General features: G+C 39.9%; 1 protein-coding gene across 1 annotated transcript in view; it reads right to left on the bottom strand.

The window, feature by feature from the left end:
- Positions 1 to 1,833: 1,833 nt before the first annotated feature.
- The window catches only part of ERC1 (ELKS/RAB6-interacting/CAST family member 1), a 513,889-nt gene continuing 502,544 nt past the window's right edge, over positions 1,834 to 13,178 (bottom strand). The window contains exon 19 of the mRNA XM_011367885.2: positions 1,834 to 6,343. Coding sequence (XP_011366187.1) covers positions 6,206 to 6,343 — 138 coding nt within the window. The 3' untranslated portion in view covers positions 1,834 to 6,205. The remainder of the gene's footprint in view (positions 6,344 to 13,178) is intronic.

A 13,178-nucleotide genomic window follows, 5' to 3' on the forward strand; every position in this document is an offset into this window, starting at 1 on the left:
GCATTAGGCCCAAGACAAATACCGAGACAGGAAAATTTGCAAGCACAGGTTCTCTTGGCTCCCTTTCATTTGTGGTATCCACACTTTCGTTGACTGATACAGCTCACACATCCCAGAGTTGGTGAATCAGAATACACCTAGTGAGGCTCAAATTCCAGTTCTGAACAAAAACCTTTCAAGTTGTGACCCTCTTTGCTGCTCTGCCATCTGAGCATGAGTTCCACAATCCCTCAGCAGCAGGTGCTTATTCTAAGCTCTGAAGAACAATTAGGGATCTGGCTCAGGGTCTAGGGTGTAAGGAAAGAAAAAAGGGAGGTGGAAACTGACTTTGAAAGGCAATTACAGGGGCTGCCAATCCAGCATTGAGGTGGGAATGGAAAGGAGGCTTCCTCCTCTCTCTGAGGTCACCCAGCCAGGCCTGTCACCTCCTCTGCCTCCCTTAGGAATGGGCGCCCCTGGTTCTCGGGTTCCCTACCACTGGAGTTGACCCTTTGGGGACTGCTGCCTTTTCCCCTGCTCTTCTAGCATTTGAGGCCATATCTTACTTGGATTATCAGACTGGGTGAGACTCAAAGAAAGACACAGCACACAATTTTTAAATAACTTTATAATCTCCCGATGGATTTAGTTTGTGAATAAAAAAAAAAAAAAAGGAACAGTGTTTACAATAATTATCAAGGCAAAGTTGACTATAACACAATTTCTTTGTAGTGTCATTATCTTGTCAGTAACACAGCTCTGGCCATCACATGTGCGTGCGTGCGCATGCATGCATGCGCGCACACACACACGCGCACACACGCGCGCGCGCACGCGCGCACACACACACACACACCTTGAAGGCAGCAGGTGCATTTGCATCACAGACACCACCATCGCGGCTGCTACTGTCACCAAAAGGAACTCAAGCTACAAGGAGTCAGTACCCAGTGCCCCTCAGCTCCTCACTAAGGTGCAGCCTGTTTCTTCTGAGCAGAGGGGCATGAGTCCCAGGGAGACTTCAAGCCTTCGTCCTGGACAACCTGGTGTGCTGGCAGCTTCCTGCACTAGCTCTGCATGGGGTAGCAGGCCAGAATGGGTGGTGTGCTGCCCTCAGGTGGGCCTAGCTGCATTAGAGGATGATGCAATACTGGGGTGTGTGGAAACGAGGGCTGGGCTCAGAGGGCTTGCTCTGGCCCAGGACTGGATTCTCTGGCTTCAGCCGGGTTCACTTCCTTTCCTAACCAAGGCATCTCAGGTGCCAAGAGAGACAGCCTGAGCCCGGGAGATCTGGGGGTCTAAAAAAGCTTAAAGGGAAAGAATCTAGGGACTGAAGCCAGAAAGAACTGAGATCTGAGCAGAATTCATTCACCTGGATGGAATGCTCGAGGCTAGCCAGTGCTCGGCCCATACTGGATGGGTCGCTGGATGATATAGCACCAAGTGGGCAGGAAAGAGGTTCTGTGGCCTGTACAGGACTGCTGCCAGGTGTGGGGCTTCAGAGTCAAGCCCAGGTTACCACACAGTATTAGGCACACTGAGCTGGGACCAATGTAGGGGTGAGGGTGGTTATGGGGTCGCAAACTGTGAAACTTCTACCCAGAGGTCTTGAGGATGAAAAGGAAAACGCTGGCACAGCTGGGACTCTCGGAGCCCCAGATTCCCAGTCCTTTCCTCGGCAGCTGTCTCTCAGCCAGGCAGGTGCCTGCCTGGAGTGCGGTCCTTGTGCTTCCCAAGTGGCCAGCCCAACTGCCGCCCAAGCCAACTTGGCAGGAGGGGAGGAGTCTGGCTGCCCCATAGCTTGAATTCCTTTACATGATACTGGTTTCCATGTTTTAAAACACAGCTCTTCAATTTTTCAGTTCTACAACTACTTTTTAATATTGTCATCTCAACAATGGACACAATGTAACTGCCCCAATTCTCTGAACCACACAGACAACATTGACAAGCAGAGAAACAGAAGAGGAGGTGGGATGGGATGAAAACCCGCTCCCTCCAAATCAATCCCTAAAACCACCTCTCCCCCAAGAGTCAGGAGAAGAAATACCTACAATAGGGTCACAGCACTCTCTAAACACATTGGAAAAAATCAAGAGACACTTGGTTACAGTTTTGACACTAAAAAGTTTGGAAACAGTTTTTGCTTAAAAAGATTAAGTAAAGACAGCCATTTTGTTCAGAAGGATTTCCCTGTAATGTATGGTTTTTTTTTTTTTTTTTTCCTTGCCCAAATATTCCCTTAGTTTACACAGGGCAAACTCCAGATTCTCTGAAAACACTTCTTTGAATGGTTCAAGTCACTGTCCTGAGAAGCCCAGGGGCTGGCAGTGATGGATGGGTGGCCCTGCAGGCTCTGCAAAGGGCAGCATGCAGCGCTACATCTACTCTCTCTTCTCATCTCCTTTGCCACAGTCCTGAACTCTCGCAGGTGGGGAGATGAGGCCAGGAGGCAGACATGAAAGTTATTGATATTGCAGATATAGGGCCCACTGAAACTTAGGAAATGCCATGTGAGGGTCACATTCTACGTGGTGACGTATTCCTCGATTTGCTCTTTTCCTCAAAGACCCTGAGGGTAGCCAGTGGGCCTATGCTTAGTAATAGGGTCAAACAGGAGGGCGGGATGGCTCTGGGATTAGCAGAACTTTCTAGCAGCAAATCCAAAAGCTGATCCTGACCATCGACAGGGGAGAAATTAGTTTAGCAGTTGACTAAAGCCTTGCGAATGCTTCTCTTTGCTCATTCGGAGGAGTGGGTGGGCCAATGAGTTCCTCACGGAAAACCAGACTTTTCTTGACAAAAAGAGCCAAGTCTTACTATGTTGTACACCTAAACTGATATAATATTGTATGCCAACTGTAACTGAAAAATAAAAAAATTACATATATATATATAAAAAGTGCCAAGTCACATTGCCACCACTGACGCTGAAGGTGGTCTTGGGTCCAGTCTGCCTTACTAGTACTTTTAAGGCCCAAGTATAAGAAAGAGAAAAGAATTCAGATCTAATTCAGGTTGTAATATACAAGGTCAAAGGTTAGAACTGAAATGGATTTGGGGGATTCCCATCATATTTCTTAAAATGTTACAGCCCATTTAAAGTCTTCTCTATTTCAAATGGTATCCAAGTCCTTGCAAATCTCAATTTGACATTTCGTCAAGAACTCAATGAGTACCTTGATAGGGTATATGAAAAGATGGAGGTCGCATGTTATTTCTTTAGTCATGAACCCCAGGTTGGATCTCACCCATTTTTCTTCTTCTTGTCCCCGTTATGATGACCTTGACTGAGGTACAGACCTTTAGGTGTTAAGGGGCAACTAGACTTGCCAGTGGAACGAATGAGTTTGGTGAACATCACAGGCAACCTGCAGTGAGTTTTCAAGGGTGCAGACCTTTGCTAGTAGTTGAGTGGCCTTGTGAAACCCTGACTACCATGATAGGGTCATAGAATGACAAGTCCTAGTGTGATGGAAACTGTGCATTTAGTAGATGTCGGCTCAATGAATGATCTAAACTCAATAAGATACTCTAAATGCTAGAAACCGTATTAACTTTGTCTCTATAATATAAATGCAGGTCATGTTCACCATTAAACTTTAGCCAGAGCCTATTTTCATCTAGGACCAAACAGTTCCCAGAACCAGTTGAGATATTAGGAAGAATCAATGAGATTCCCTGCTATGGTTCACAGAGACCAGACAGATGATGTCTGCCCCAGAAATTTTCCTTCTCAGAAGCACTTGTCCAGAGGACATCCATAAGGTTTTAGAGTAGGAGCAACAGGAAGGGTTGAAATGAAAAGGGGAAGGAAGGAGGTACAGTGAGAGTCATGCGCCACGTGGGCAAGAGTGGTAGGGACTGTATTTGATGGTAAAGGCCGAATCAGCAGCATCCAGGGAAACCTGATTGATGCCTTCCCTTGCCAGACCAGCTAGAGAACAGCTAGCCGGTGCCAGGCCAGGACAGGCTACTTCGCTGGGTATGGCTGCTTCTCCTGCTTTCTCTGTTCTGCTGTAGTCCTGTGAAGGGTATAATTATACCTCGGTTCTTTGCTTTATGGTAGATAAAGTGAGATTCTACTACACCAGCCCTAAAATGCTAGAGGCTTTCTATGTGATTTATGGGCAGTGCAATAAATAAATGGAATTGAGGTAATTGACCACAAATGACCACCACTTACTTGCTAACTCCTGCATCCCCGCTCTGACCAGCCTGGCTATCAGGAAGCATCTCAGTAAGAAGTTTATGAGCAGAGTCCATTTAAACCTTCGATAAGAAACACTCTATAGCTTCTCACGGGGAGATTGTTTTACAGCAGGGACTCAGGGCAGCTGGAGATTTGACCATATAAGTTAATGAGATAGTCACGGGCTGCTGGTGGGAAGATACTGAACTGATGGTTGTGACGACTTTACAGGCAGCAACAGATTCTTTGGGTGAGTAACTGGGGGAGGGGAAAGGAGAAAATGCAAGACAAAGACATTTAGCCCAGCAGCTCTTATCAGAAGATGTGAGTGTCTGGTAGGTGTCTGGCTGTAGAGGTGGTCAAAGGCCTAGATTTGGGTTAAGTGGTCTATTTCTTGGTGCCTGATTATTTAAGACTGCATTGTCTATGCTTGGGGAAAATGCCCTTCAAAACGCCAGTACCTTCAAATGGATTTGCAACTTTGCGGTCAATTTTCTGATTTGTGACATGGGGCTGGCCAAGTTCCATGAGGAACTTGGATGTGTTAAAGAAAACATTACCCACTATCACAGCCCTCTAAACAGTACACTCTTTCAGGGTAAGAGCAGCAAACAGAAACCCTGAATCACCCAATGGGATCCTGCAGGCAGGTTAAGTGACTCAGTCCTCTGACCGCAAACCCATCAATTCCATTACAGTCAAAAATGAGAAATGCTGATTTGTGCAAGAGTTTTCTGGAAAAGATACCTTCTATTAAGATGGGGAGGGGACGGGTATGCCTTTTACTGCTTTGACTCAACCAGGTATGTCTCAGAATTCTTTACACCTCTCCCTCTTTTTCAAGGATGGGTGCCTAAAGCTGACTTGCGAACAGCAGGCATTTCATAAATATTCTTTGAACAAACGAATGGAGGAAGGAATGTGTGTTGGATAAGAAACATTCATTTGTGCCAGAAGGAGGTTCCAGGCAGTGCATGAGGCTGTGGTTCTGGGAGTGCAAATCAAGATTAAAGCTACAAGGGTGGAAGGTGAGTCATAAAGTTCAATGACCATTGGGCTGCAAGAGCTGGGAGCATGGTGGTGGGAAGGCAGAAGCATTCTTTCGGGACTCAGGGGCCTAGAATGCTGACGGGAGAGACGTTCAGGAGAAACCAGCCTGACCCCAAGGAATGGTCATCTTCTACAGAAGCAGAGCTGGCGACGACAGTGTCTCATGTCAAACTCTTCTTCTCTTTCAATTAAATATATGATCTGACAAACTAAGCATAAGGTCAAAGGTCTTAAACAAGAGGGACCAGGGGGAGAACTGTTCACACCATCCTCTTGTTAACTGGCTGAGAAGAGCAAGGATGAGAGACAGACAGGGCTGGGCATTAGTGTTCACTGAGCCGCCAGGAAGACTGCTTGCAGCTCCCTGCATAAAACATTACAGATGAAAAGTAAACAGAAGAGACAGTAAAAAGAAGAGTCGGTTTTCTCTTTGTCCCTGTTCTCTCTTTTCCCCTCTCTCTCTTTCTAATACTATCTTTCTGAGATTTTTTTTTTTTTTTAAACCTTTTTAGGAGAAAGCACCTGTTGTATATTAGAACACTCAGCTCTCCAGTCCATGGGGAAGCATTCTCTCAGTATGTTGAACTGCAAGTAGATTCCAGATTTAGTTCAAAGACAGAAGGTAAGAGGCTCCCTACTCCATGTTCCTCAGTGAGGGCAGAGCAACCAGCTTCCAGAGTTCTCCACTGCTGATGACCAGCTGTCAGTTCTTCATGGAGACTCAGCTACTTACCCACCTTGGACATCAAGAAAATAAGTGTAGACACAATATCCAAAGTAGAAAGGCAGAGTAAGATGACAGATGTAGTAGAAATGGTGCTGGAATCACACTTGAAAGACCAACCAAGGCAGGATAGAGTTCGTAGTGTTCGTTTGGTGCCAAGAAGGTTCTGGGTGCCTGTTTCTCATAGCTCTCTTTTCTTGGCTCCTTTTCTTGGGTTCACTATTTGGGCTGCTGGGTTGGCAACTCCCCATGAAGCGGGGTCAAGATGATTCTTCTAATGCGTTGACCACTTGCTCCAGGATGTCGGGGCAATGATCTGCTATCTGCTGGAGAATGGCATTGGCAAACTCCTGCAGCTCTGCATTGTCCCGTTCACCTTTTTCTAACTCATTTTGAAGCTGAAAAGGAAAGGAAAGATGGATTTTAGATAAAATAAAACAATTCTATTTGCACTGAGCTAAGAATTATTGTTCATCAATAAAGAAATGACATTTGCAACAACATGGATGAAACTAAAGGGCATCATGCTAAGTGAAATAAGCCAGACAGAGAAAAACAAATACTGCATGGTATCACTTACATGTGGAATCTGAAAAAAAAAAAAAAGTTGAACTCATAAAAACAGAGAGCAGAATGATAGTTGCCAGGGGCTGGGGAGTAGGGAAATAGGAGAGATTGGTAAAAGGGTACAAACTTTCAAATATAAGAAGAATAAGGTCTGAGGATCTAATGTAAAACATGGTGACTATAGGTGAAAATACTGTACTGTATAACTGCAATGTGCTAAGAGTATAATTTAAGTATTCTCATAAAGTAAAAAGGAACTATGTGAGACGATGAATGTGTTAACTCGACTGTGGGACTATTTTCACAATGTATATTTACTTCAAATCATCATGTTGTACACCTTAATATATCACAACTTTATTTGTCAATTATGCCTCAATAACACTAAAAAAATGATAAAAGAGACACTTTTTGTGTGAGGTCTTCCTGCATGTAAGTGAATAGCCAGGTACGTGTAAAGGTAAATGTCAAATGTCTTTTCACAAAAATGAGGGCTAAAGAAGTTAGTGACTAGTCCAAGGCCCAATGATGGTAATTTGAAGAGCTGGGACTCCAATCCTGGTCCTATCATTCCAGGTGGAATGTTCTCTCTGCTGTGCCACACTATGACCCACATGCCCAGGTGAGGGGAATGTAGTTGATCTCAGATGGAATCTTCATCTTGCGTAATGGTCCTTGCCCTACAAAAACTTTTAATTTAAAAGACTTCCCCTATTTTCTATATATACCACTTTTATTCAGTATATCAGACAGCCTACCTTAGGCCTGTTAATTTAGCTAAAGAGATTATTTTGAGAAAACAAGGTAGTCTTCTGTTCGTTTAGGAGTACGTGTATTTTCGACTTCCTATTGTTTTAAACACCCTCTCTGATATTCCTTCAAGCGTTAAACCAACATTTATCGAGGGCCTAGATTTGGTCCTTGCCCTGAAGACCCATTTAGGTTAATAAAAGAGACAAATACGTAAACAGATAATTACAGCCCAGCATAGTAAGGGCCATACCGAGGCAGGAACATGTGCTGCAAGGGAAGGCATAAAAAAAGGCTATCTCATCCTGGAGGAGTCTGAGAAGGTACTAAAGGCAACATGTGATTTGGATCTTGAGAGCTGAATAGGAGTTTGGGAGATCAAAGACAGAAGAGGCTTTCAAGCAGATGAAACAAATGCAGATGCATGGAGCTATGAAAGGGTTTGGCACAGATCTAGGGAAGAGTGAGGCGTTCAATATGGTTGGAACACAAAGTAAGGCGATTGGGTGGAGAATGATAGGAAACGAAGCCGAAGAGACAGACCGGGGCAAGATTGTGTATGTAAAGCTAAGGAGTTCAGATTTAATCTGGTTAAAACAACAACAACAATAACAAAAGGAAGTCCAAGAATTTTTAAACAGTCCAGGGACATGATGAGCTTCATTTTCTTAGAAGATAGCTATGGAGATAAAAACAAAATAGACTGAGTTCCGGGAAAGAGTATGTCAAGGAGGTAACTGTTAAAAGCCCAGGTGAGAGCTAAGGAGGGCTGAAACCAAGGTAGGGTCCGGGGCTATGAAGAGGAACAGACGGATGGGAGACTTTCTAAAGGTGGAACTGGTAGGAGGTGGAGTTAAGTGAGAGAATGGAGAATAATTTTGACAGTTTTAGCTGAGGATATTAGACAAATAAGACTGAAAATACAAGAGGCAGAGCAGGTTTTAGGGAAGAAGAAAATTAAAAATTGGAAGTGTAGTTAAGAACATAGGCTTTGGATTTAGGCTGCCTGGGTTTCAATGTCAGCTCTGTCAATTATTAGTTTGTATTACCTGGACCTGTCTGAGCCTCAGTTTCCTCATCTGTAAAATGGGGCAATAACATTTATAGGGTTGTTTTAAAGATTTAATGAGATATTCCTATAAAGTACAGTATAATGCCTAACTCATAGAAAACACTCGATGTTAGATGTTATAATTATTATTACTATTGTTTTTTTTATTAAGTAGGTAAGATTATTCAGAAAGAGCATGTAGATTAAAAAGCAAAGAGAACCAAATTTTAATTACAGTGTTAATAGAATCTAGATGCTCTGAGCCATGAATTAACATGCTACTTCCTCAAATATATCTAACTGTTGGGAACAGATTTAGTAATATACTTTCTGCTAAATGTTGACTAAAAGATCAAGACATGTAAGGACTAGATTTAAACCACACCAAGTCTTGGTGCACTGCGTATCAAGGCCTGGCTGTGTCATATAAATATGAATCTCTGAAATGGGGAAACCAAGGAGGCCAGATGCCTTGTGAATATAGCTGTACAGAATATAATCCAGAAATATCGCTAGGTGAAAAGGCTACAATTCTCAAGTTTCTTCAGTGGAACTGAAATCAACCAGGTAAAGTAAGCGAGGATAATGCCAGGTCGTATTGCTTCAGTTGCTCATCTTAATCATTCCAGGAATATTCTCAACAACTCTGGTTTATATTCTGAGTCAGGTATCTGTACTTCATTCTTGACAAGTCACATATTTATTTCTCATAAATTTTTTTTTTTTAAATTCTATCTGGCTTCTGTTATTTTAAGTAGATAAACATGAAGTAACTAATGGATACATTTTAGTTTAATAATATTTTCCAGGTTTTTTTTTTATTATTTAATAAGTATTACACATGCATTGTAGAAAATTTGGAAAAGAAAGGCACCAAGAAAAATAATCACCTATAACATTAGCATCGGGAGATAACCACTGCTCTATATTGTCATATATTCTTTGAGATTTTTATTATATATACATGTAATTTTAGAAACAAAATTGCAATGATAGTATATAGATTATTTATAAACCAATTTTATTTTCACCCAAAAGTATACTATAAATAAATTTTCAAACCAAATCTCAAAGGCTCTTTTTGGAACTTGATAATCGATTCTAAAATTTATCATAAAGTGTATACATAGAAGAAGGGCCAAGAAAATATTCTAAAGAAAGAACTAAAAATGATGTCGGACTTGCTCTTCCAAATTATAAAACATACTATAAAAATACACTAATTAGAAGAGTATTATATTGATAAAATTAGATCAGTGGGATTTAGAATATGAACAGGAGGCATTTGAAATCAATTAATATTTTAGGTCAACTGAGCTTAATTGTATTTAGATTCCTGCTCATTCCATATGTAAACATAAACTTCAAACTGGCTAAAGATCTAAATTTAAAAATTACACTGTGAATGCACGTTCTTCTTAAGTGCACGGGGAACATTCTCCAGGAAAAATCATATGTTAGAACACAAAACAAGTCTTAATAAATTTAAGATTGAAGTCTTATCAAGAATCTATTCTGACCACAATGGTATGAAACTAGAACTCAATTACAAGAAGTAAACTGAAATATTCACAAATATGTGGAGATTAAACAACATGCAACTGAAAAACCAACTAGTCAAAGAAGAAATAAAAAAGAAAAAACAAAATACTTTAATACAAGTAAAAAGTGAAATAAAACATATCAAAACTTATGGGATGTAGCAAAAGCAGTTCTAAGAGGGAAGGTCATAGATATAAATGCCTACATCAAGAAAAAAAAAAGATCTCAAATGAAAAACCTAACTTCACATCTCGAGTAACTAGAAAATGAAGGACAAACAAAGCCCAAAGTTAGTAGAAAGAAGGAATTAACAAAGATTAGACTGGAAATAAACAACATAGAGATTAAAAAGATAATAGAAAAGATAAATAAAACTAAGACTGGTTTTTGAAAGGTTAAATCAAATAGACAGACCGTTAGACTTCTCAGCAAAAATGAGAGAACTCAAAATCAGAAATGAAAGAGATGCTAAAACTGATATCACAGAAATACTAAGAACCATAAGAGACTATCATGAACAAATATATTCTAACAAATTAGCAAATCTAGGAGAAATGAATAAATTCCTAGAAACATAAAATTATCAGAATTGCATCATAAAGAAATAGAAAATCTGAACAAAGCAAACACTAAGTAAGGAGACTGAATCAGTAATCAAAAACCTCCCAACAAATAAGACCTGTACACTGAAAACTCTAAGACACTGATGAAAGAATCTGAAGAAGACATGAATAAATGGAAAAGATTTAGATCGGAAGAATTGATATTGTTAAAATGTCCATACTACCCAGAGCAATCTTCAGATTCAGAGAAATACTTATCAAAATTCCAATGGCATTTTCCACAGAAATAGAACAAACAATACTCAAGTTTGTATGAAATCATAAAAGGCCCTGCATAGCCAAAGCAATGTTGAGAAAAATGACCAAAAGCTGGAGGTGTCATGTTCCCTGATTTCAAACTATATCACAAAAAAGCTACAGTAATTAAAACAGCATGGTGCTGGCATTGAAAAACAGACACATAGATCAATAAAACAGAAATAGAGAGCCCAGAAATAAACCCATATATATGTATATGGTCAATTAATTTATGACAAAAGAGTCAAGAATATACAACGGGGGAAAGGACAGTCTCTTCAATAAATGGTGTTAGGAAAACTGGATAACCACATGCAAATGAATGAAACTGGACCACTATCTAACTCCACACATAAAAATTAACTCAAAATGAATGAAAGACTTGAATGTAAGACCGAAAATCTTAAAACTCCTAGAAGAAAACATAGGTAGTAATAAGCTCCTTGATATCAGTCTTAGTGATTATTTTTGGATTCCATGCTAAAAGCAAAGGCAACAAAAGCAAAAATAAACAAGTAGGATTCCATCAAACTAAAAAGCTTTTTTTGCACAGCAAAAGAAACCATCAATAAAATAAAATGGCAGCCTGCCGAATGGGATAAAATATATGCAAATCATATATCTGATAAGGAATTAAGATCCAAAATGTATAAAAAACTCATACAACTCAATAGCAAAAACAAACAAACTGATTAAAAAGCGGGCAGAGGATTGAATAGACATATTTCCAAAGAAGATATACAGAGGGCCAACAGGCACATAAAAAGGTGCTCCTGATCACTAATCACCAGGGAAATGCAAATCAAAACCACAATGAGATACCACCTCACACCTGTTAGAATGACTATTATCAAAAAGACAAGCGATAACAAGTGTTGCTGAAGATGTGGAAAAAAGAGAACCCTTATACACTGTTGGTGGTAATGTAAATTAGTATAGCCACTATGGAAAACAGTATGGCAGTTCCTAAAAAAATCAAAAATAGAATTACAATATGATCCATCAATTCCACTTCTGGATATTTATCCAAAGAAAATGAAAACACTAACTGAAAAAGATATATGCACCCCAATGTTCGCTGCTGCATTATTTACAATACAAGACATGGAAGCAACCTGTGTCCATTGATGGATGAATAGATAAAAAAAATCTAACACACACACACACACACACACACACACACACACACAAACACACATGGAATATTATTTGGTCATAAAAAAGAAGGAAATTCCGCCATTTGCAACAACGTAGATGAAACTTAAGGGCACTGTGCTAAGTAAAATAAGTCAGAGAGAGAAAAATACCGTATGATCTACTTACATGTGGAACCTAAAGAAAAACTACAACAAAAGAACAAATGAAAATCATCGACACAGATTACAGATTGTTGATTGCCAGAGGTGGAAGAAAAGGAGTGAAGGGCACAAAAAAATTACAAATTTCCAGTTATAAAACAAGGAACAACAAGAACAAACTAATCAAAAACAGACTCTCAAATATAGAGGACAATCTGGTGACAGCCAGAGGGGAGCAGGGCTGGGAGAAAGGGGTGAAGTGTTAAGAAGAAATTAGTAGTTGATAGATGGTCATGGGGATGGGGAGCGCACCATAGGGAATGCAGTTAGCATTAATGTAATGGCTAGGTGGAGAGCTCAAGGAGAGAAAGAGCAATCGGGGGGATCGTTTACAAACTATATAAATCTATATAAAACTATATAAGTCTAACTAATGTACTTATACTCGAAACTAATAATAAAATAAAATAAAAAAGAAACCTAGTAATAAAAGTAGATGAACTAAAAAGAAAAATAAATAAGTCCTGAGGATAATTTAATGTAAAGCATGGTGACTATAGTTAATAATACTGTATTGTATATTTAAAATATGCTAAGAGAATAGATCTTAAAATTTCTTATCACAAGAAAAAAAACTTGTAACTATGGGTGATGGTGGATGGTAACTAGACTCAATGTGGTGATCATTTTGCAATATATACAAATACCGAATCATCATATTATATATCTAAAACTAATATGACATGACAATGTTATATGTCAATTATATCTCAATAAAAATTATTTAAAAATTATACCATGAAAGTACTAGAAGCATAGGAATATTTTTTTATAATCTGTGCTGAAAGACAGGTAAATGCTTTGAATTTTATTTTTTTGCTACAGACTGAATGTTTGTGTCCTCCCACCCCCAATTCCTGTGTTGAAATCCTAATCTCAGTGTGATGGCATTTTGAGGTGGGGCCTTTGGGAGGTAATCGGTCTTGAGGGTGGAACTTTCATGAACTGAGAATAATGCCCTTATAAGAAGAGTTCAGAGAGCTAGTTAGTTCTTTCCACCATGTGAGGATACAAGGAAGAGTAGGCAGTCCGCAACTGGAAGAAGGCCATCACCAGAACCAGCTGTCACCATGATCTTGGATTTCCAGACTATAGAATTGTGAGA

The sequence above is a fragment of the Pteropus vampyrus genome, unplaced genomic scaffold, assembly GCF_000151845.1.
Source record: "Pteropus vampyrus isolate Shadow unplaced genomic scaffold, Pvam_2.0 Scaffold137, whole genome shotgun sequence".
In the NCBI taxonomy this organism is placed as follows: domain Eukaryota; kingdom Metazoa; phylum Chordata; class Mammalia; order Chiroptera; family Pteropodidae; genus Pteropus; species Pteropus vampyrus.